Source organism: Neoarius graeffei, chromosome 6 (genome assembly GCF_027579695.1).
Source record: "Neoarius graeffei isolate fNeoGra1 chromosome 6, fNeoGra1.pri, whole genome shotgun sequence".
Lineage (NCBI taxonomy): Eukaryota > Metazoa > Chordata > Actinopteri > Siluriformes > Ariidae > Neoarius > Neoarius graeffei.
In genome coordinates, this window is record NC_083574.1 from 48,061,640 (window position 1) to 48,086,964 (window position 25,325).

General features: G+C 41.5%; 1 protein-coding gene across 3 annotated transcripts; it reads left to right on the plus strand.

The window, feature by feature from the left end:
• The first annotated feature begins 422 nt into the window (after nt 1–422).
• Nucleotides 423–25,095, plus strand: si:dkey-103i16.6 (uncharacterized protein LOC557125 homolog). 3 transcript variants are annotated; one of them, XM_060923751.1, is made up of 8 exons: nt 423–595; nt 18,168–18,363; nt 18,442–18,615; nt 19,658–19,890; nt 19,981–20,081; nt 20,167–20,328; nt 20,470–20,682; nt 24,051–25,095. In XM_060923751.1, the coding sequence occupies exons 2-8, from the start codon at nt 18,176–18,178 to the stop codon at nt 24,174–24,176; spliced, it is 1,197 nt and encodes a 398-aa protein (XP_060779734.1). In that variant the 5' UTR covers nt 423–595; nt 18,168–18,175; the 3' UTR covers nt 24,177–25,095. The 3 variants fall into 3 exon arrangements, with proteins under 3 accessions (XP_060779734.1, XP_060779736.1, XP_060779735.1); XM_060923753.1 differs by having other exon boundaries at nt 20,470–20,686; nt 24,051–24,142; XM_060923752.1 differs by lacking the exon at nt 423–595 and adding an exon at nt 17,968–18,023.
• The last annotated feature ends 230 nt before the right edge of the window (nt 25,096–25,325 follow it).

Sequence of the window (25,325 nt, forward strand, 5' to 3'; positions counted from 1 at the left end):
TCGCATTTCCGGTGGAACCGATTCCATGACAAACATTATCTGTATGCTATAGCATCTTTAATGACAAGATAATTGAATACAATCGTTATTTCAAACCTATTTTCCAAAATGTTCAAATTATTGACTTTGAATCGAGTGTAAAGTTTTTATTTTTGTTGAGTTTATATGTGTATGCATGTATATAAAATTGTTTTAAAATGTATTTCTCTATATTTGGGGAGAATTGGAAATTTTAAGAAATTTGTTCTGATAGTTGAAATTTTAGATTTGTCATAGTTTTGAAGACTAAGTTGTTATACCTGGAAATAGTGTTAACTGTAGTGCAGCTTGTTATTGTGAGGTTTGAATCCACCCGCCCTGTTTCCCGCGCTTGTTCCGAATGACGTGTTTCCTGTCGGTTTGTTGTCTTCCGGTTGCAGATTAAACCACTGCTAAACTTTCATTCCTCATTATTCAGTCCTGACACTGTGTAGTTCTCAGTGTGGAGCTTTCAGAGAGGAGAACTACAGGAGCAGCTGGCGCTGTTGTTTGGGTTCTAGCTGTACTGTCCATCTCAACCCTGCATATTTATCTGGCTGCTGACCAGCAACTGGAGGCAGGTTTGACCACAGAATGACTAGCTAGTGCTTTTGTCTTTTTTACTAGATATATTATTGTGCATGAAGCCACCAAACCGGAAGTAGTAGCTACACTGTGTAAACGGCTAATGTAGGATTCAGGCTGTGAACAGAAATCACAGCTGTTGAGTGTGAGGGAGTGGTAGCGTACACCATGATGCCGGTTCAGATGTAGTTCAGTGCTAAAGTTTAGCTTAAGGCTTTAATAATACCTAGTAATGCTGTAGATGCGTATTTGCATGCATGCACAATGGAAAAATAAAACAATTTGCAGATCTGCGGGTCAAGTTTTAAAGTGACCTACAAATCTCATTAATGAGAGACTTTTAGTATCTGTCTCATGTTTAACATCTCCGTGCTTCAGAACTGGAAAGGAAGCCAGCAGAGGCCAGTATGTCTAATGGTACTCTGCTCTTCCTTTCATGATGCAAATTTCAGAGGTAAAGGTAACACTGAATTACTTTTGCACATTTCCTGTAAACAGATACTTTGTTAGAGACACTACATTAATAGTATTACACTTGCACACGATTCAATTCCCTACACTATTGGGTGGCACGGTCGCCTCACAGCAAGAAGGTTCTGGGTTCGAGCCTAGCGGCCGGTGAGGGCCTTTCTGCGTGGAGTTTGCATGTTCTCTCTGGGTGCGCCAGTTTCCCCCACAGTCCAAAGACATGTCTCATCTCATTATCTCTAGCCGCTTTATCCTTCTACAGGGTCGCAGGCAAGCTGGAGCCTATCCCAGCTGACTACGGGCGAAAGGCGGGGTACACCCTGGACAAGTCGCCAGGTCATCACAGGGCTGACACACAGACAACTATTCACACTCACATTCACACCTACGGTCAATTTAGAGTCACCAGTTAGCCTAACCTGCATGTCTTTGGACTGTGGGGGAAACCGGAGCACCCGGAGGAAACCCACGCGGACACGGGGAGAACATGCAAACTCCGCACAGAAAGGCCCTCGCCGGCCACGGGGCTCGAACCTGGACCTTCTTGCTGTGAGGCGACAGCACTAATCACTACACCACCGTGCCGCCCCCAAAGACGTGGTTAGGTTAATATGGGACGGCCTTGGGCTGAGGTGCCCTTGAGCAAGGCACCTAACTCCCAACTGCTCCCCAGGCGCTGTTAGCATGGCTGCCCACTGCTCTGGGTATGTGTGCGTGCTCAGTGCTCATGTGTGTGTTCACTGCTTCAGATGGGTTAAATGCAGAGAGGAATTTCACAAGTGTGTGATGAATAAAGTTGTTCTTTCTTTCTTTATTGGACAATTCCACAGGTAACTGATGCAACATTCAGAGGGTTTAAAATTAAACTATGTGGCTATGATTAGATAGATTCTTTGTCATTGCATATTACTATACAACGAAACACTGTTTCAGGGCTCAGATCACAGCAGCATATCAATAAGTAAAAGTGTACACTACCGTTCAAAAGTTTGGGGTCACTTTGAAATGTCCTTATTTTTGAAAGAAAAGCACTGTTGTTTTCAATGAAGATCACTGTAAACTAATCAGAAATACACTCTATACATTGCTAATGTGGTAAATGACTATTCTAGCTGCAAATGTCTGGTTTTTGGTGCAATATCTCCATAGGTGTATAGAGGCCCATTTCCAGCAACTCTCACTCCAGTGTTCTAATGGTACAATGTGTTTGCTCATTGCCTCAGAAGGCTAATGGATGATTAGAAAACCCTTGTACAATCATGTTAGCACAGCTGAAAACAGTTGAGCTCTTTAGAGAAGCTATAAAACTGACCTTCCTTTGAGCAGATTGAGTTTCTGGAGCGTCACATTTGTGGGGTCGATTAAATGCTCAAAATGGCCAGAAAAATGTCTTGACTATATTTTCTATTCATTTTACAACTTATGGTGGTAAATAAAAGTGTGACTTTTCATGCAAAACACAAAATTGTCTGGGTGACCCCAAACTTTTGAACGGTAGTGTATCTGTATACATAACCTTTTTTAAAAAGCAGCATAATGGCATATAAGCAGCAGTATAAATTGCAGTATTCAGTGTAGCCAAACACAGCAAGGTGCAGGGTGTGAGTCCAAGTCCGGATCAGGCCTCCAGCAGAGCTTTTACAGCCCTGGGGAAGAAGCTATTTTGGTGTCTTGCTGTTTCACTATTGATGTTGGTGTGTCTATAAGTCCTTCCCAAGTTATAAAAAAAAAAACCTTGGCGTTCTCTTTGACTCCACCCTTACATTTGAGCCCCATTTTAAACTCCTTACTAAGAATGCTTTCTTTTACCTCAGCAATATTGCACGTCTCCGCCCTCTTCTCGTTGAAACTGATGCCAAAATGTTAGTCAATTCGTTTATCTTTTCTCATCTTGACTATTGCAGTTCTCTCTTTTATGGTCTCCCTGCCACATTGCTCAATCGCCTGCAGTACATCCAAAACTCGGCAGCTAGAGTCCTCACACTCACCAAGTGCACTGCTCACATCACTCCTGTTTTACAGCAGCTGCATTGGCTGCCAGTTATTTCTCGGATTAAATACAAAATCTTGCTTTTAACCTATAAAGCTCTTCATGGTCTCGCCCCTTCCTATCTCTGTGAGCTAATTCATTTGTACTGTCCTTCCTGCTCCCTCAGATCTTCTGTCTGTGGATTTTAACTGTCCCACGTTTTAAACTGGCATCTGTGGGTGGCAGATCATTCAGTGTTGCTGCTCCTAAACTTTGGAACTCGTTACCACAATCGCTTCATGACTCTTCCACTCTCTCTTCCTTCAAAGCTAACTTGAAGACTTTCCTCTTTACCTCACACTACTCTTCCTAGTGTGGCTTTTTTGTGTGTGTAACTCCTGTGTAAAGCGTCCTTGGGTTTGTGAAAGGCGCTATATAAATTGAACTTATTGTTTTGTGACTTTATGACCCTAAGCCTGCCAGAGGCAAGGGTGTCAAAAAGACATTGTCCGGGGTGAGTGCAGTCAGTCCTAATCTTTGTGGCTCGGTTTCTCAGCCTGGCAGAGTAGATCTGTTCCAGGGATTGGAGAGGGGTACTAATGATTTTAGATGCAGTCCTGATGATCTGCTGCAGATCTTTCCTCTCCTCTGAGGTGCAGCTGGAGAACCACACTATGCATCCATAGCTCAGAACACTTTGTATAGAGATCTTGCAGTCACGTGACCGGAAAGTACACGACCGCCATCTTGTCGGTCAAAAACACCGCTGAATACTGCTGCACTCGTGTACAGAATGGATCAATTTCAACCGACGGACTACACGGCTCATTTTTCTAATGAACAGATAACTAGATATATGTCTAAAATAAACGATCTACAGATTAGTGACCCTTATGGCTTACCGGACGGAGTTTTCACGACCGGATTTTGAACTGCCAGCGGAATACCCAGACGTGTATAATTACCTCATTAACTTTCCCTCGCTGTTCAGTGGTGAAGCACTGCGTGCTTATAAATCTCTGGACAGTTATCTTTACAGAAATTCAGGATTTGTCAGCGACTCAGATGTGGCATCTTGTAAACAAGAATCCTCATTGGATGGGTAAGTCACTTAAGTATTACTAGTACTGATACTAGATGCACTGACCAGCCGATTATAGAATAGAATAAGGTAATTCCAAATCGTCCGTCTTGTTTACATGGATCTGGCGTTGGAGAGGTAGAGGCTTAGCAGTGGAGTGGCTGTTTTCTGAGCTTAGTCAACAGGCCGGCTCTGCAGCCTCGCTTTTGCTTCCGCTCCCAGCGCCGCCTCCTTCACTTTGCTTCCGATAACAATCCACGGAGACCCCGCTGGTCTCGCTATCTCGTCCGGAATGTTTTTTTTTTTTTTTTTTCTCGTCCGGAATGTTGTGCATGCGATGGAAATCGCTACAAACCGTCATTTTCTGCTGGAAACCAATGTCCAGTAAGTCCATACGGTTGTAGTGGATATTGAAGTCCGGTACAGACGAACAACACGCAAAAATACACACAAAAAACATAAACGTGCACAGGTAGGGAGAGCTTGTAGCCGCAGCCGTTGTAGTAGAATTGTATATAGTAGGGTTTTCCAGAAGAAAAGGTAAAAGTAGAAGTAGAAGGCGGAATATGGCGTTTGACCGACAAGATGGCGTCTGTCACAATCTCGATCGGCTGTGACGTCACATGCAAGTGCTCCATAGTGCACTGGTAGAAGTTGGTGAGGAGCTTCTGTGAGAGCCCAGTTTTCCTCAGGGATCGCAGGAAGAAGAGTGTCTGCTGGGCCGCCTTCATCACCTCTTTGGTGTTCACGCCCCATGTCGGGTCCTCTGAGAGGTGAACACTGAGGTACTTGAAGCTCCCCACCTGTTCCACCTCAAACTCAAACAAATGTATGATGACTTAAGGCCCAAAGGCCATCTTGGACAACAGAGTTTTTCCCAGATATGAATAATTTATTTAGTGGCATGCAGCGAACCTTGGTAACTAACACAACTTGGAGAATTCGACAACTGTGAACACACAAGTACAAATGCCAATTTCTGTGAAACTTGTTGCAATTTTATTAACATTTCTTCCAACTTTTTGCTTTTAACATGCCATAGTATACAATGAAAGAAATAAGCTATGAAAAATGTTGAGAACTGACAGTTGAGATCATGGAATGTTCAGTAACTGATGCAACACTTTCCAAATTTACATATGATTTGATGTAGAGAGAGAGATGAAATGTGGTAATTTTCTCTTTCTTAGTCATATCGATCAGTGAACAAAGCTAGCTACTTGTTAGATCTAAAAGGCCCCTAAGCTGTGATAATTACTCAATGGAATCAATTTTTTCATGGAAATGTAAAGAATAAGGTCCACTTGATATAAAACACAGTTTAACTTGCCTGGTGAGGACTTTTGACAGCAGTTTGAGTGCTGCTTTGTGTCCGTTAGTTTTAGGTTTAGAGTATGTGCTTGGATCTGCCAATTTCAAAATGGCCGCCAGTCATGTGACATGTGTTCAGCACAAAAATATTGACTGCAGTGAATGAACCAATCATTACTAATAATAACCCAATCAAATTTAACACCATATACTGTATACAAAATGAAGTTTCACCCCTTGGGTTGACCATTTCATGGAATTGCCCTATTACACACCAGCATCAGCCTGAACCAAAGACTGTAAAAAAAAAAAATGAATGAAAAACATGGACTTCGGTTCTATAAAAATTAAGCCAAAATTCCTCTGCCATGGTGTTAGATTTTGAGCCAGAGTTTGCGCGGTGGAAATGAGTTGAAGTTCGGTAGCATGCCACAGAATGTCTTCATTACCTTAGCCAAATTTGTTGGAGGAGGTTGTTTTTGCCTCTGTTTTGTTTGACTGTTTACAACATGACTCAAATGGTAGTGAATGATGAAATTTTGAGAAAAGGTGAGCCACAGGCCGAGGAACAATCATTTAGATTTTGATGCAAATCTGGATATGTATGTGGATCCAGGATTTTTTCTTTCTTTCTGTTCCTAACATGACTCACACTAGTAAATGTATTTTGATGAAATTTGGTGTACCGTTTTAGTATTATTCTACAACCCCGATTCCAAAAAAGTTGGGACAAGGTACAAATTGTAAATAAAAACAGAATGCAATGATGTGGAAGTTTCAAAATTCCATATTTTATTCAGAATAGAACATAGATGACATATCAAATGTTTAAACTGAGAAAATGTATCATTTAAAGAGGAAAATTAGGTGATTTTAAATTTCATGACGACAACAACACATCTCAAAAAAGTTGGGACAAGGCCATGTTTCCCACTGTGAGACATCCCCTTTTCTCTTTACAACAGTCTGTAAACGTCTGGGGACTGAGGAGACAAGTTGCTCAAGTTTAGGGATAGGAATGTTAACCCATTCTGGTCTAATGTAGGATTCTAGTTGCTCAACTGTCTTAGGTCTTTTTTTTTTTTTGTCGTATCTTCCGTTTTATGATGCGCCAAATGTTTTCTATGGGTGAAAGATCTGGACTGCAGGCTGGCCAGTTCAGTACCCGGACCCTTCTTCTACGCAGCCATGATGCTGTAATTGATGCAGTATGTGGTTTGGCATTGTCATGTTGGAAAATGCAAGGTCTTCCCTGAAAGAGACGTCATCTGGATGGGAGCATATGTTGCTGTAGAACCTGGATATACCTTTCAGCATTGATGGTGTCTTTCCAGATGTGTAAGCTGCCCATGCCACACGCACTAATGCAACCCCATACCATCAGAGATGCAGGCTTCTGAACTGAGCGCTGATAACAACTTGGGTCGTCCTTCTCCTCTTTAGTCCGAATGACACGGTGTCCCTGATTTCCATAAAGAACTTCAAATTTTGATTCGTCTGACCACAGAACAGTTTTCCACTTTGCCACAGTCCATTTTAAATGGGCCTTGGCCCAGAGAAGACGTCTGCGCTTCTGGATCATGTTTAGATACGGCTTCTTCTTTGAACTATAGAGTTTTAGCTGGCAACGGCGGATGGCACAGTGAATTGTGTTCACAGATAATGTTCTCTGGAAGTATTCCTGAGCCCATTTTGTGATTTCCAATACAGAAGCATGCCTATATGTGATGCAGTGCCGTCTAAGGGCCCGAAGATCACGGGCACCCAGTATGGTTTTCCGGCCTTGACCCTTACGCACAGAGATTCTTCCAGATTCTCTGAATCTTTTGATGATATTATGCACTGTAGATGATGAGATGTTCAAACTCTTTGCAATTTTACACTGTCGAACTCCTTTCTGATATTGCTCCACTATTTGTTGGCGCAGAATTAGGGGGATTGGTGATTCTCTGCCCATCTTTACTTCTGAGAGCCGCTGCCGCTCCAAGATGCTCTTTTTATACCCAGTCATGTTAATGACCTATTGCCAATTGACCTAATGAGTTGCAATTTGGTCCTCCAGCTGTTCCTTTTTTGTACCTTTAACTTTTCCAGCCTCTTATTGCCCCTGTCCCAACTTTTTTGAGATGTGTTGCTGTCATGAAATTTCAAATGAGCCAATATTTGGCATGAAATTTCAAAATGTCTCACTTTCGACATCTGATATGTTGTCTATGTTCTATTGTGAATCCAACATCAGTTTTTGAGATTTGTAAATTATTGCAGTCCGTTTTTATTTACAATTTGTACTTTGTCCCAACTTTTTTGGAATCGGGGTTGTAGGTTCAAGTGCCCTTTTTAAATGTTTTTGGCTTGGCAGAAGTATGCACTCTACCTTGCCCTTCTAGTTGAACTTGTAGTCCAAATAAGTAGGAAGAGGACACTAAATTCTGTAGTGAAGTTAGCTGGCAGGTTAAAAACTAATTGATCACATTGGCCATTTTATGCTAACGTTAGACTTACTGAAAAAATTGCAACGAACATTGCACTGAGGGTCTGTTAATACAACCAATAACACAACAGGACATGACTGTCAAAATATCTATCCATTATCCGCAACCACTTATCCTGTGCAGGGTCGCGGGTAAGCTGGCTATGGGCAAGAGGTGGGGGTACACCCTGGACTTGTTGCCAGATCATCGCAGGGCTGACGCATAGAGACAAACAAAGACAAACAAGTGATTGCTTCACTTTTTAGAGACTTCCATGGTTTTTTTTTTTTTGTTTTTTTTTGTTTTTTTCTTTTTAATGGTTATTGGCCTGAATTGTTGATACAAGGCAGGTAAGGTCCATGGATTCATGCTGTTGATGCTAAATTCTGACTTCCATTTCCTTGTTGCAAGACAAGTCTCGATTCATCAGTCCAGGCAACGTTCTTTTCGCTCTTCAACTCTCTCGGTTCTGTGACCCTGTGCTCACAGAAGCCTGGGTTCTTGTTCTTGACTGACAGAAGTGAAACCTAATGTGATCTTCTGCTGTTGTTGTTCATCCACCTCAAGGTGCAGTGTGTTGTACATTCTGACTTGCTTTTCTGGTCACCACAGTTATGAAGAGTGGTTAATTGAGTTACCATAGCTTTTTTGTCAGCTCAAACCAGTCTGCTTATTTTCCTCTGACCTCTCTCATCAATGAAGAATTGGCACACTAGCTGTTTTAGAGACCAGCCCATTCCAGCACTTATGACCAAATTCACTAATCACCTTTTTCTCTCCACAAAAGGCTTGGCCATTACACCACATCGCATCACACACATTATCTCTAGCCACTTTATCCTTCTACAGGGTCGCAGGCAAGCTGGAGCCTATCCCAGCTGACTACGGGCGAAAGGCGGGGTACACCCTGGACAAGTCGCCAGGTCATCACAGGGCTGACACATAGACACAGACAACCATTCACACTCGCATTCACACCTACGGTCAATTTAGAGTCACCAGTTAACCTAACCTGCATGTCTTTGGACTGTGGGGGAAACCGGAGCACCTGGAGGAAACCCACGCGGACACGGGGAGAACATGCAAACTCCGCACAGAAAGGCCCTCGCCGGCCCCAGGGCTCGAACCCAGGACCTTCTTGCTGTGAGGCGACAGCGCTAACCACTACACCACCGTGCCGCCGCTTGGCCATTACAAATTCCCCTTATTGCTGTGTTTGTATTCACCACTAGATGTCAGGCTTCACCAGATGTTCCACAAGAGGACATCATGTTGGCTATTTTATCAAGTCTTTGATCATTGCATTAAGTTGTCAGTTGGCACCATACAAAAAGTGTTCTTTCTGAAAATTTCATTCACTTCTCTGTGGTCTTCACTTGCTTCACATTGAACAGTGTCTGGTAAGTTGTGGATTCTGAGATTCTGTACTCGAGTTGAATTCACGATCAGATCACATTTAATATTGCAACATCACATACTTCCAAATGACGGTACAGCACCTACTGTACAGTATGTGCTTTTCTCAGTAACCTAATTTAATCCTGTGTACTGAATGCCTTAGTCATTTGCTTCCTCTTTCTTGTGCGCACACACCCTGAACAAATAGTACATTGAGCTCAAATTAGTTGCCTTGTATCATATAAGGATTGAACAAAGAGCCAGTGCAAAGTGACATGACATTAGTGCAATGGAGAATAAAGAAGAGAGGAGACCTTTTGGTGTTTAAGTGATCACCGTGGTGACCAGAGCTGGGAGGCCAGAACTTGAATGGGGGCAGCAGACGTCTTAGAGAAACTGCTTACAGATGGAACGCTTTGAGATGGAGCAGATATCAGACTATATTGGAAAGAGAATGAATGAAGTTTTCAAGTGATTTTTTTTTTTTTTAATTTTTATTTTTTTAATTTTTTCCCCAAATTGGGTTTTAGGTGCATTGGAAGGCAGGTAAAGCTGTAAAGTGTCATGGCACGTTAATTCAATTACAATAATCAACCAGTGTAGTGAGACCCCACTTTATGATCAAGGTGCAGGTGATTCAGTTAGAGGCTGTGCGTAAGTTTTGAGGGGTGGGATGGTGGTGTAGTGGTTAGCACTGTCGCCTCACAGCAAGAAGGTTCTGGGTTTGAGTCCAGTGGCCGACAGGGGCCTTTCTGTGCGGATTTTGCATGTTCTCCCTGTGTCTGCATGGGTTTCCTCCAGGTGCTGTGGTTTCCCCCACAGTCCAAAGACATCCAGTTAGGTTAACTGGCTAAAATTTGTCCATTGATCAAGCTTGGAGAGAGATGAGCTATACCAAGTTTAAATGTCCTAGACACCCCAATGATAGACTGTTAAAATGTCATCAGTGGTGCCCCTACGGCCCTTGCTGGCTATGGGAAGAAGATAAGTTTTGATCATCTCAGGACAGAGAGAGAGGGAGAAATCAGCTGTGTTGATGATATAGCAGCCATATAGTAATAAGGATTTTTCAGAACGGAGGTTGAGAACTGTTCCCTTTGTTTCATGTATAAATATCTTATTTGGTTGAGGAATAAAAATATAGTTGGGGTACCATTTTCTCAAATATTGTCTTGGAATTATTTTGCTTATAGTGGTGATAAATTGACAATTCCATGTATAATATACAGTGCTTTGCATAAGTAGGCCTGTTAACCCATTTGAAGTTAATTGGCATTTTTACCATTTGAGTTACAAATTGATTGATTTTTTTTTTGTGTGTGTGTGTGGTTGTGGCCTGTCTGTTTTCTTGCATAATTGTCATCATTCTCTTTTGGCCCCTCTGATTCATTGGTGGCTCCAAATGACTGTCCTTCACATCGCAATGACCCGAGTTACACAATAAGGGTTTTGGTTTAATCAGCCTCCAAATGGCTGTTGTCGTGGGCTTTTCAGGTGCAAGCTATAACTATTTCATGTGTTTTGGCTTGGACGGCATAAAAATCATTTAATTAAATCGGAAAACATTAAATTATTTTTTTTTATGCTGTCCAAACCTTTCTAGGTAAACCCACGAAATAGTTATAGCTTGTGCCTGAAAAGCCCATGACAACAGCCCTTCGGAGGCTGATTAAACCGAAATGCCTGTCATGTAACTCGGGTCATTGTGCTGTGTGCAGCTAGGGTTAAAATAGAATGCCCGTGTCGACTCATAATGATTGTCTGTCTTAAAGTCATAGTAACCTCGTTATCTGACCTCGAAAATGATAGTGGATAAAACCTAAAAAGTAACATTTTGTTGCTGCCGCTTATTACTCAAGCAGAATATCTGCTTTTTATCCTCCTCGATCTCTTTGCTTGTAAGCCCTGCTGTCAGAGATGAAGCGGCGTGATCAAAAAGTTCTGGGACTGTTCCTGTTGCGAACAAACCGAGTGCGGCAGGAGTGAGCAGTAACTCTCAAGAGTCCAGTATGCTGCATGACTTTGTGCTGTCAACATGGGGACCTGTGTTGCATGCATTTGCATGCAAACTTGTGAACTTTTTGATCACATGTCGTATGTGCTGCCTCGATCTGTGTGTATTAGTTTCTGCATCCTGTTAGCATTATCGCTTGCACCTCTCTTCATGTGTCCATGTTTACTAAAGTCCCTCTGGAGTAAACGGCTATGTTTCTGCCCTTTTTCCTCTGCTGGCTAATTAAAGGTCTGATGACACGTTTTTGACATCTTTGACGATGTTTTATAACACAAGTAATTCCCGATGATCCATATATTAATTCACGAAGGTGCCTATTTTACAAGTTATGATGATAAACGCAGCTATTTGGGCAAATTTGACGGGGCTGCAGCACCCAGGAGATGAATGAGGAGGAGGAGGAGCTATATGACGTCAGCGAAAGAATCTTCCTCCTAACTTACCAGTTTGTTGTTGATGCGACAGGTGTTCAGTTTGTCATTATTAGTATTATACATATATATATTAGTTATTATGCCTTCGCGTTGTGTTGCCGGCTTTTGCTCCAAAACCCACAAGGATGGGGTAAGTTTATTCAAGTTTCCCAGAGATCCCGAGCTGCATGCGAAGTGGGTGAAGCAAGTCAGGCGCACTCGTGACAAGTGGGAGCCCTCACCAACATCCGTCCTGTGCTCTGAACACTTCGATTTGGATTGTTTTGACACCCTTCCCAGCTTAAAGGAATCTCTTGGGTGTTCAGTTCAGCACAAATGTGTGTTACTACCATCAGCAGTGCCTACAGTATTCCGGAGGGGGTCTACTAGTAGCTATGCCGGATCCAAAGACAGTCCTCCTGTCAGAACATGTGTTGAGAAACGACATAAGATAAAGGTACGTAGAGCTATAGAGTGCTCCGACATGATGCTAAAAATAGTAACCATGCGGTCTGCGCGGCCATCTTGGAAGTGACTCGCTCCGGAGCGCTCATAGAGTACACATCATAGAGTACACATTCATGATAATCATAAATGTAATCATAAAGTCGGCGTGATATCAGTCATGTATTTGCTTGTGAAAGCTTGCGGCTTTCATGTAACTGCCGCCTAGCAACGGGAGGCAAAGGGTAAAGAGGGTAGGCTATCATAGATTCTATTCGGAAGAGATCAACACATGATTGCTTAAAAATTTAGGTATTTTAACAATTTGCATCCATTTTGTGATTATCGTGACACTTGTGTGTTATATAGAACTGTATGTCTTATCAGCACATCGAGGATCTTCCACCGGAGGCTTTAGCAAGTACTCGTAGCAACACTACACTTTACCCTTTGCCATGCGTTGTTAGGGAACGGTAGCAAGTACCCCGATGACCGACTTCAAGAATATGTAGAAAAAATTTAGAAATTATACTTTCCAAAAGTCATTTGAGCTGAGTGTATTGCATTTCCATTTATATTGTAGGTTCTTGCTGATGTTTTTGCGGAGTATGACGCAGCTGCTGAATCAGAAGCTGCAGAGTTTGTATGTACTAGTTGTGAACATTCACATTATTATCAACCTCATTTATTTAAAATCAGATAAAATCATGCCATCATGATCACTGCTTAAAGTACCAGTATTTGGTTGTTCTTTTGTTCAGAGGAAGAGCTAGCACTAGAGTTCACCGGTGTTTTCATGCGCCATTTCCATTGAGTAGAACAGCCAGTGAACCGCAGCGTGTTCTCCCGCTGACGTCACAGCATGGCCGCGAGCCACGGACCCAGTTTTCTTGCACTGTGCAATTAAAAGTTGGATATTCGCGTAACAACAGCTTCTTTTCACGTAATTATAACAGAAATCTAACATGTTTGCCATGTTGTATAGTTTATTTAAGAAATTGCATAGTGTCATGTTCGTGTCATCAGCCCTTTAAAGAGCAGGCATAAATCAGCCATTAGTTCTTAAGTGCTTTTATTCTACAATGGCCTGGAAATGTTTTGCTTGTTTCCACATAATCTTGCTCGTAGAGATTCTTCATATCCTGTTTTTGTCTGATTCTTCTGGTATGTAGTCAGTTTTTGGGAATTTCTCATGTCATTTCCCATCCGTGTGTTCCTTTGTAATATGACCGCAGTTAACCAACACCTTGACTTTTAATATTTAAAGCATTTGTAACATAGAAGGTGTAAGAATGAAGCGTTTCCCTGATGCAACATCTCATTCGACTTTGTCTGTATCTTCATGTCAGTGTTTTCATTCTTGTACCAGAATGCTCTGTGTGGAGTCGTATTAAGATCTGCTGTGATGTATTGGCCCTACTCAGCAGTGTCTTGATGGGTGGACAGGACACAAAAGCGGTGATCTCTTGCCACCTGTGGTTTTTAATAGCTCCCCAGAAATGGGTATTAAAGTAATGAAGATGGGGAAGTTTAATCTCATAAGGAGTAAGCCTGGATGCTTTTAAAAAAAGACTGAAGTGTGTTTTAAAGGTCTAATACGCATTTAATCCTGGTAGCATCTGGTGTGTCACAGTAGTCAAAATCAATGTCGCCGGTGTGATGTTGGGGGGGTTAAAACTTGATAAGAATATAAACTTTAGACACAGTTTTGTCAGATGCTGTCCCATAGCAGATGGATTTATAACTCCAGTGGAACAGGCCGCCTTGTCCCTCTGAATGTAATTTTTATAATGCCTCTCCAGCCTGTGATAAGTTTAATGTTCTTCAGTAATAAAGGACTGAATTATCTCCTTTGTATGCCATGATGCAGGCTGCATTTTATTCGATGCATTTATTTGTCTTAAATCATGCTTTAAGACTGTGTTCCGGATCACAAAATACCAGCACAAGGTTACAACCTTTTATTTCCCCCTTTTTGGAGTAGGGTAATTAAATATGACGCAGGGGAAGTGTTGCTACCTCACATCTCCAGGTTCCTCGGTTTGGTCCCAAGTTTGGTTTTATTGTCTGTGTATGTTCTCCCTCTGTCCTGGTTTCCTCCCACATCTCAAATGTCAGACCGTGGATTAGCTGCATGTATGCATGCTGCTCTGCAATGGATCAATGTCCTATCCAGGGTGTGTACCCAGATCCACTGTAATCCTAACCAGGATAAAGTGCTTACTGGGACACTAGCTGCTTAAAGTATTGACACACTTTGTTAACATCTGTGTATTATTTTATATATATATATATATATATATATATATATATATATATATATATATATATATATATATATATATATATGAGTGATTCCACGCTTATGGGTACTGAAATGGGGACATGAACTTTTATTTTTAAAAATTCACCTAAAACCATTTCTTTTTTTACCATCAGGTCACAAAACATGTAATCTTTAATGAATGATATGTTAAAAGATAACTTTAATTTTCTGAGATGTAATAAAACCATATTTATATGCCAAAGTCAGAACGTAACAGAAGTGTTGTGGACATATATATTCTCAATTTTAACAATGTAGAATTACTTTTTGAAACATAGGAAGGTGATGTTTTAGCAAATATAATTAATAAACATGTGTAGTAGAATAAACATACACATTCTTTCAATAAGATTAACATGGTATATAGCTAGATTGTAATTAATTTTTAACAGACACGAGATGGACAATCGTAACAGAAGTAATGTAACAGACATCATTTTGGAACTCATAGGCTTGACTTTGGCATATAAATATGTTTTTATTACATCTCAGAAAATTAAAGTTATCTTTTAACATATCATTCATTAAAGATTACATGTTTTGTGACCTGATGGTAAAAAAAGAAATGGCTTTAGGTGAATAAGTTCATGTACCTATAAGCGTGGAATCACTCATATATATATATATATATATATATATATATATATATATATATATATATATATATATATATAAATTTTTTTTTTTTTTTTTTTTTAATTGCTAGTTGTAAGTCAAAATGCAATTTAAACGTTCAAAAAAATCAAACAATTCAATTTAAAATGTTTTAGATATTGGTACGTTGTTCATTTAATCAAGTGCAAACATCTTTATTTGGCATCTTGTGTGTGTTGCTTTGTCCTTTTTTATGCCGGTGAAAGTTTCAAAGCTTTGTAAATTTTGAAATGGAGAGCACAGTGTCCTCTGATCTTTACAGAAATGATAGCAGCCATAAACCCAAGACTGTAAAGGAAATAACGTACAATAACTAGCTGATTTCATCACTTCAGTCATGTGCATTTAAAATCCAAAACCCATTATGTGTTCAGTTTGGTTTGCTGGTATTTTTCCACTCCATATCAAATCAGTCAAACTCCATATCATATCAAAAAAGGATCTGTGTCCTCACTGGTCAGCTACAAAACGTTCAAGTCGGTTAAACTCCTCCTTTTCTGTGTTTCAGCGATGTTTAAAGCTTCAAGTGTCATTTACTCGTACCAATTTGATACACGTTTCAACACACTGTCAACACTTGTACTCATTTGGCTGATGATTTTGCTGGTTTTGGCAACACACTCCCACATCTCTGCCTCCTCTGTACTCTCTTTATTGAAATTTACCCCTGAATCATCCATCTCCGTTCACTCGCCCTCCTTTTGCGGCGTTCAAGGGGCCTTCTGAGGGGCTTTCTCCTTTCTGTTCCAGCTGGGTTTGTTGACACATGGTCAAATCTGGACCCTAACACTTTCTCTCATATATTCCACCTTCTCTGGGCAGTAAAGCTGCCACAGCTGTGATCTGTATTAGCATAGCTGCCCAACAGAGGGGGAACACTAAATATATTACAACCATTAGCTTTTGTTTGTGAGGTGACAGTTTTAAAACATTGAAGCTTTTCACTGAGCAAAGTGGGAGAAGACAAAAGAGCCACACTGTGGTTGGGGTTTTGCCTTAACTGCCGTTTAAATACAGCCTCAGAAGCCTCTAGAGTCAAGATGGTACAGAAACAGACTGAGGGACCTGTTACTCAAATCTGTAGCCTAAAAACACCTTGATGAACATGGCATACAAGAAAACGTGTATTAAATGGAGTTAAAATGCCACATGGCAATCTGTGGTTGTGTGTGTGTGTGTGGGGGGGGGGTTAAGTTAGTTGGGGAAAAAGGTCTTTCTCGGGCATCGTGCAGTTGATTATGTAATTCTACATATCTGTTTTTGAATCAGTTTATGGTCACTTGAGGGATGAAAAGACTCAATTTACGTGCAAATTTTTCGTCAGTGAGGAGAAATTCAGTTTTGACATTTAAATTTTATCTTGAAATGTCCATTTACATGCATTTGGAACATTTAGTTCCACATTTGTGGAAACAACTAAAGCTCTTGCTATTCTTATTTTAGGATTCTTCTCCAATGTCACAGTAAATAAAACTATGCGGTCATATTTGTGTAAAATCATGTAATGTTACTCCTACCTGCTATTCTGTAAACTTCGGCTTGTAAACAAACCCACGTGCACAGCTGTCCGTGAGGAGAGCTCAAAGCACGATTTGTATTTACGTCAGTGGTATAACTGAATTACACTGCGCAACTGTAGGGGGAACCCAGGAGCATAAAATATTGCATAATGGGGCTTTAATTGAATTTTAAATCCGTTGACCCTTGGTTTGTTTAGTCTGTCTTCTGTGTTTTGTGATTTTGTTTAATCAGTTAAACGGTTAATGGATTATTAGGCTTCGAGTAAACATGGCTAATTTTATGATGTGGAATAAATTACGATGTGCTGGTGATGGACTATGTGGCCTGGCTTGTTCCAACCCTGACTGAATAGTTTCCTTTAACAGCACACCCAAATTACCTCCTCCTTCAGTACAAGATGAAAACCTGGAAAATCACGTGATGACTTGGATAGACAAGTGACAGCCTGGAAAGACTGGTACCATGGTATTGAGGTATTTCACCCACGTGACCAAGTCATGTGATTGCTGCCATTTTGGACAGCACGGCTCGAATCAGTTTGAATGCGAGGAAGGCGACAAACGAAAAACATAAAAGAAAAAGGAGCGAGATGCAGAAAACACCTTCACTATCCAGCGACGTAGCGCATTTGCAGGGCGAGCAGAAGGAGAGGTATTTGCAAAAATTGAGGTTAGCAGGCTTAGAGAACAACGTTTACCTGCTTCCACCAGGATTGTTCACTGATGTACGGAAGTACACGAAGCCCTCGTCTTTACCTGACTTCGGCCCACATGATCTGTATACCTATGTCATTAAAAACCCATCGCCATACACAGGTATTGATCTGAAAGCGTATGAGTTTGGATACCTACAAATATACCATGAGGGATGACTGCTCGGAGAGATGGCCTCAATGGTGGCTTGGAGTTGGCTCACCAGGTCATGGTGTTTTCTGACGAAACTGTGTATTCATCCCTGGTTTGGCAGCTGATTGGGGGGGTCGAGCAGTTGTAGGCTGTGTGTGTGTGGGCGCCCCCCCCCCCCCCTTTTTTTTTTCCTCCAGTCATCCCATCACTAGAACTTTTTGTCCCCTTTCTCTCAAAGTTAATAAGACAAAAATGCAGGTTTGTCACATTACCAAGAAACTGTAACTTTAGAACAAAGACTTGTCGAAAATCTCAGAGGACCGGCTTTACTTCAGACTGTTACACAGCTTTGATATTTGAGACTCCTTTCATAAATATTAAATAAATTTCTCCTAACAGAATGTTTATCAACAATTGTTTATTTTTGTGTTCATTAGTGTTGGATTATGTGGTGCATCTGCTGTACAAGTCCCTGCAAATGAGTTGTTCCTGTAGAAAAGGAAATGTATTTGAATGCGTATATTAATTTAAACCTGTGATTTTGCTTTACAATCTGCACTATTATTACAGCTGCTGTTCCAGAAAATAATAATACATCTTTTGACCTATCAGGTGTGAATTTAACAATATACCACATCTGGTTTTGCAGGTGCAGGCATGAGCAAAGCGAAGATGAGCAGGGACAGACGGAGCAGCCAGCCTGGATTCGGTAGAGTGACGCGCAGCTCCATCAGCTCTCAGGAATCTGCTCCGTCCTCCTCCCAGCAGAGCAAACCATCCGACTCGGTCCTACTCGATGACCTGAGCCTCATGAGAGTGAGCGAGCTGCAGGCCTCATTAGCACGGTGGGATACTGTGGTGGCTTTCTTAATTGCGCCTAATTACTACGAATTGTAAAAAATGACCAGAGCTACTTATTTCAGGAAAGGAAAGGTGGCAAAAGCAGGTACTGATGTCAGTAAGGGCGCATCAGGTTGCTCGGTCCCACGGGGAGCTCTCGAGACTGTGGGCCGACTGATGAAGCTGGGTCGCTTACGTAATGTGGTAGTGGTAGCTGGTGCTGGAATCAGCACAGCCAGTGGTATACCAGACTTCAGGTGAGTTCTGCTTTGCTGCTAAATTCTTTAATCTGACTGGTCAGAAGGTCCTGATTTAATTTTGTAGAACACCACGGCTTTGGCATAGTGTCTGCTAAAACGGGCTTGTAATGGCGGATGTTAATAAGTGTAACTTGTAATATTTAATAGCAAATAACACCGATGTTATTTGCTGTCGTGGGGTGTTTTTTGTTTTTAAAGTAAGACTTCGATCTGTGTCGGAGATAAAGCTGTCCACTCAAGGGAAAGTCTTCAGGACACAGGACTTTGAGGTTTCTCAGTAACATGAGAAGCTGCAGTTTTGTGTCTCATTAACTTCGAGAGAGGGCGGCACGGTGGTGTAGTGGTTAGCACTGTTGCCTCACAGCAAGAAGGTCCGGGTTCGAGCCCCGTGGCCGGCGAGGGCCTTTCTGTGCGGAGTTTGCATGTTCTCCCCGTGTCCGCGTGGGTTTCCTCCGGGTGCTCCGGTTTCCCCCACAGTCCAAAGACATGCAGGTTTGGTTAACTGGTGACTCTAAATTGACCGTAGGTGTGAATGTGAGTGTGAATGGTTGTCTGTGTCTATGTGTCAGCCCTGTGATGACCTGGCAACTTGTCCAGGGTGTACCCTGCCTTTCGTCCGTAGTCAGCTGGGATAGGCTCCAGCTTGCCTGCGACCCTGTAGAACAGGATAAAGCGGCTACAGATAATGAGATGAGAATGAACTTCGAGAGAGGCCATTGTTGGAACAGTTGTTTCTAGCATTGGTCATAAAATTATAAGGGAAGCTAACTTGTGCTGTGAATGTTCCACAAGATTAAATGCAACAATAAACTGATATCCCTGTCTTTAATTCTGAAACCATTGTAATCGTTGGCAAATTACAAGCCACCTTTGGGACGTGCTGTTAAATAATAAATTCAGCATGATGACATGCCAGCCCATCATGTTTTTTATTCTTTAATTAAATACAACTTCTCATTTCCTGTTGAAAATTGTTGCTCAGTTATTTATTCTGAGCAGTAATTTGTCACTGCCTTTCCTTTGTGCCCCCCCCAATCAGAACTCCAGGCACAGGCTTGTATGCCAACCTGGAAAAGTACAACGTTCCATACCCCGAAGCCGTCTTCAATATCGACTATTTCTCTGATGACCCCCGTCCTTTCTTCTCATTGGCCAAAGAGCTGTACCCTGGCAGACATCGACCCAATTACATCCATTACTTTATCCGCATGCTGCACCAGAAAGGTCTCCTGCTTCGCATGTACACGCAGAATATCGATGGCTTGGAAAAATGTATGTTGAACAAAATTTTTAGAGATTTACAGCCATGCTTTTTAAAAAAAAAAAGCCCACAATGAAAAATGTTTTCTGCTCTCTTCTTAGTGTGTGGTATTCCTGATGATAAACTGGTGGAAGCTCATGGAAGTTTTGCGACTGCCTCCTGTCACTTGTGCTATACGCCATTTCCTGCTGATGAAGCTAAGGTGAAGCACAACAGTGTCTGCTCTACAAGGGCCATTATCATAATGACCACCTGTATTTTATGTGCTTTTGCAATTTTCCTTGCAGAAAGCCATCATGAGTGACAGTGTCCCCACATGCACGTTCTGTTCCGCCACGGTCAAGCCGAATGTTGTGTTTTTCGGAGAGGATCTACCTGAAAAATATTTCCAACATGAAACAGACTTCCCCAAAGCGGACCTGCTCATCATCATGGGCACGTCTCTAAAGGTCAGTGTTATTCTTCTTCATAATCATCACAAACCTACAGGAAGAATTTGAATTGATTTATGCTGGTTATAAACACAGGCTTAGCTTTTTCACTTTACACATACTGCTAGTTTAAAATTGAGCTCTTTTTTTAAAATTTAGATCGAGCCATTTGCCAGCCTGGTGAACACGGTTAAGTCCAGAGTTCCACGTCTGCTGCTGAACCGACATGCGGTGGGGCCGTTTGAGCATAAACCCCTAAGGAGAGGGGACTATGTGGAGCTGGGAGACCTGGTGGATTTGGTCAGAAGACTCTCTGAGATTCTGGGCTGGCATACAGAGATTCAACACCTCATGGACAGCAGTGAGAACGGGGTGTGTAAGTGGTCTTTAGCTAGTATAATTTCAGGTCCATGTGGTGCGTTAGTTTTATATAATGGCTTTAGAAAATGTTTGTTTCTGATGGTTTAATTCCTTATAAATGAATACTTGTAAAGAAGATCCAAACAAAAATGTAATTAGTTTTAAATCAATACTACTTGTACTAAAGCAGTATTGAAATTTAACTATGGCATTAAGCATAAATAGCCAAGTATAGGCGCTGCTCCTTTTATTATAGCTCAGTCCTGATCTCAGGTTACAGTCAGTGTTGTCAAGACCACTTAAACCGAGACAAAGTCATGACCAAGACCAGGGTGTGTATCGAGACCAAGGCAGGGCAAGAGCATCAAGACCAGACCAGTACGAGTTCCACACTGCATAACATGCTTCCGATAAAATCTGGAACATGCAAACTATAGGCACGTTTCAGGTTTTATTACAGAAGATTTGACTGAGACAGACATCTCCCAGACAGCCACGGCTTCTTCTGTCTCCTGCATTCACTTTCTTGGTGTGTGTGTGATGGAGGAAGGGAGGGGTGACGGCCATTAACAGTAACACAAATTTTCACATTGGTAAGGAGTTCATTAATGGTTGAATTTGAAGCAGGAAGATTTACATCCATCACAGTAATGTTCACAAATACAACAATGCACAGGTAATTTAGTGATCTCCCCACAGTCATGGTCCACGTTTTGAGACCAGGACAAACCCGAGTAAAATGTGGTTGATTCCGAGACAAGATGGAGACCTTCAAAAAGTGGTTTTGAGACCAAGACCAATCTCAAGTACTAAAATGCTAGTTACTGTCCATGTTGACTTCCTTATTTGCACATATAGGAGATGTGATTGCCTTTAGAGGGCTACAAATTTAAAGAAGAAAGAAACCTTTGTCACGTGCACACTGAAATTCATCCTCTGCATTTAACCCATCTGAAGCAGTGGGCAGCCATACTACAGTGCCCGGGGAGCAGTCAGGGGTTAGGTACCTTGTTCAAGGGCACCTCAGCCCGAGGTCGCCCCACGTCAACCTAACTGCATGTCTTTTGGATTGTGGGGGAAACCGGAGGAAACCCACGCAGACACGGGGAGAACATGCAAACTCCACACAGAAAGGCCCTCGCCGGCCGCTGAGTTCAACCCGGAACCTTTTTGCTGTGAGGCGACCGTGCTAACCACCACTACACCACCGTGCCGCCTGGCCAAATAATGTATTTACTGTTTTTCACATTGAAGGCAAAACTTATAAATTTTGATTTTTAAACACTGGAAAGTAGGCATGGTCCTACAACCCCAATTCCAAAAAAGTTGGGACAAAGTACAAATTGTAAATAAAAACGGAATGCAATAATTTACAAATCTCAAAAACTGATATTGTATTCACAATAGAACATAGACAACATATCAAACGTCGAAAGTGAGACATTTTGAAATTTCATGCCAAATATTGGCTCATTTGAAATTTCATGACAGCAACACATCTCAAAAAAGTTGGGACAGGGGCAATAAGAGGCTGGAAAAGTAAAAGGTGCAAAAAAGGAACAGCTGGAGGACCAAATTGCAACTCATTACGTCAATTGGCAATAGGCCATTAACATGACTGGGTATAAAAAGAGCATCTTGGAGCGGCAGCGGCTCTCAGAAGTAAAGATGGGAAGAGGATCACCAATCCCCCTAATTCTGCGCCGACAAATAGTGGAGCAATATCAGAAAGGAGTTCGACAGTGTAAAATTGCAAAGAGTTTGAACATATCATCATCTACAGTGCATAATATCATCAAAAGATTCAGAGAATCTGGAAGAATCTCTGTGCGTAAGGGTCAAGGCCGGAAAACCATACTGGGTGCCCGTGATCTTCGGGCCCTTAGACGGCACTGCATCACTTTACAGGCATGCTTCTGTATTGGAAATCACAAAATGGGCTCAGGAATATTTCCAGAGAACATTATCTGTGAACACAATTCACCGTACCATCCGCTGTTGCCAGCTAAAACTCTATAGTTCAAAGAAGAAGCCGTATCTAAACATGATCCAGAAGTGCAGATGTCTTCTCTGGGCCAAGGCTCATTTAAAATGGACTGTGGCAAAGTGGAAAACTGTTCTGTGGTGAGACGAATCAAAATTTGAAGTTCTTTATGGAAATCAGGGACGCCGTGTCATTCGGACTAAGGAGGAGAAGGACAACCCAAGTTGTTGTCAGCGCTCAGTTCAGAAGCCTGCATCTCTGATGGTATGGGGTTGCATTAGTGCGTGTGGCATGGGCAGCTTACACATCTGGAAAGACACCATCAGTGCTGAAAGGTATATCCAGGTTCTAGAGCAACATATGCTCCCATCCAGACGACGTCTCTTTCAGGGAAGACCTTGCATTTTCCAACATGACAATGCCAAACCACATCCTGCATCAATTACAGTATCATGGCTGCGTAGAAGAAGGGTCCGGGTACTGAACTGGCCAGCCTGCAGTCCAGATCTTTCACCCATAGAAACCATTTGGCGCATCATAAAACGGAAGATGCGACAAAAAAGACCTAAGACAGTTGAGCAACTAGAATTCTACATTAGACAAGAATGGGTTAACATTCCTATCCCTAAACTTGAGCAACTTGTCTCCTCAGTCCCCAGATGTTTACAGACTGTTGTAAAGAGAAAAGGGGATGTCTCACAGTGGGAAACATGGCCTTGTCCCAACTTTTTTGAGATGTGTTGTTGTCATGAAATTTAAAATCACCTAATTTTTCTCTTTAAATGATAAATGTTTAAACTGAGAAAATGTATGTCATCTGTTCTATTCTAAACAAAATGTGGAATTTTGAAACTTCCACATCATTGCATTCCATTCTTATTTACAATTTATACTTTGTCCCAACTTTTTTGGAATTGGGGTTGTACTATTGGAAAATAACTAGTCTTGCATCAGCAAACATGACGATTGTTGTCTTTTAACAGTACTACTTTAAAAGTTGGGGTGGGTGGTTTGTTTTTTGTTTTTTTTGTTAATTAAAAAAAAAAAAGTTGCAATGGCTCAGTCTTTTTCCAGTGCCTGCTGCAGATGCATGAACTTATCCATGAATTGACACACAAAAATATTATGGATGCACTGACGCAGATTAGTTTTCACTCCAGTGACCATATCCTGCTCCAGTGTTTTCCAACTTTTTTTGTGTGTGTACAGAAAGATTGCAACCTTCACTATTTTGGAATATTGTGGCCAAAAAGGTGTAAAATAAGTGAGCTGTAGGTGGCACTTCTCAGGCTAAGATTAGGAAAATAATTTGCAGGAGGCCAACCCTCTTGAGTGTGTTGCGTAGTTTGTTGCTCTAACTTAAGTTTTATATACTCAATATATGAATTTCCTTTAGGAGTTGCAGACCGTCCCCATGGCGATATCTGACCCTCACCCAGACAGTGGACAGCAGCACCGAGCCTGCTCCTGCAGCAACAGTGAAGAGAGTGACTCATCAGAAACGGACAGCAAGAGCACTTGAGTTACTGAGTAGCTATGGTCGCATGCTGTCCCAGACCTCTACGCTTACTATTGATAGTGGCCACATGATCCTTTTAATTTTACGTAATATTATGTGGGTGTCTTGACATTTCAAAGGCAGTTTTTACCTCTGAACATTTTAATAGGATATTAAAATACTAAATATTAATATAAAATATTTATCACATATACCAAACTCTTCTGCCCGCCATCTGTTTAGGTTTTAAACTTGATGTGATTACAAGACATACTATGAGTTTGACAGATATAACTAATGGCAGAGGTATGTGTGTGTTGGGTCAAAGTGTACGCTGTGGATCTTGGAGCAGGTCCAGCTCTGAGAGGACAGTGCTAAATTAGCATGGGAGGCGTGACCTCCTGAGTGTGTAGTGTCCTGCTGTGCGTGTTTTCACAGGCACTGCAGTCTCTGAGCTGGGGCCTCCCTCCAAAACTCTAATAAATGTGTCTGCTTGGCAACAAAGAACCTGTATCCTGCTGGTGTGTGTGAATGTGCTTCTCGGTGTCAGTGTGAGGAGATGGCCATCAATAGGGTTGTGTATGACAGAACGGTAATTTTGCTTGCCAGTGTGTAATTGAAAGCAATTATTACATTTTGCACAGTTGATTAAATAATGATCACATAATCCTGATTGTATCTACACATGTTTTAGATTCATATGTCTAGGTACTCCTATAAGAAGTCAGAACGTCTCTTAAGTCATGTCGGATTTGTTCAGTTTCAGATTGAAGTATGGATTTTTTTTTTTTTATACCTTCTTTATGGAGGGTGTACTTGTAAACTGAACAGATTGGGAAAAACTTGTAATCTGGCTTCCCTGATGCTGCTGTTTCTTTTTTGTTTTACACATTGTATCCATCAATCAGTTTCTGTTGACTTTATTAAAAGTAGGAGTTCTGCATGCCTGTTCACGTTTCTGGAAGTATTTCTTTTACAGATAAAATATTTTATGATGCATAGTAGAAAAGGATGTTAAATTTTTGTAGAGGGTCTCCCCCTCCTCCCCGTTGTTAAATCAGATATGCTTTAATTAGCATTTGTTTACAAAAATAATCAGCCTCATGTGCTATTTAAAAAACATTTCCTTCCCAGAACCATAAAACGCTGTAGATATTTCAGCAGCTATAAACA

Bases quoted from the DNA above. Each gene is read 5' to 3' on its own strand.
- si:dkey-103i16.6 (XM_060923751.1), top strand. From the start codon at position 18,176: ATGAGCAAAGCGAAGATGAGCAGGGACAGACGGAGCAGCCAGCCTGGA. The intron at 18,364-18,441 runs GTGGGATACTGT...TACTTATTTCAG, and splicing joins CTGCAGGCCTCATTAGCACG to GAAAGGAAAGGTGGCAAAAG. The intron at 19,891-19,980 runs GTATGTTGAACA...CTCTCTTCTTAG, and splicing joins TATCGATGGCTTGGAAAAAT to TGTGTGGTATTCCTGATGAT.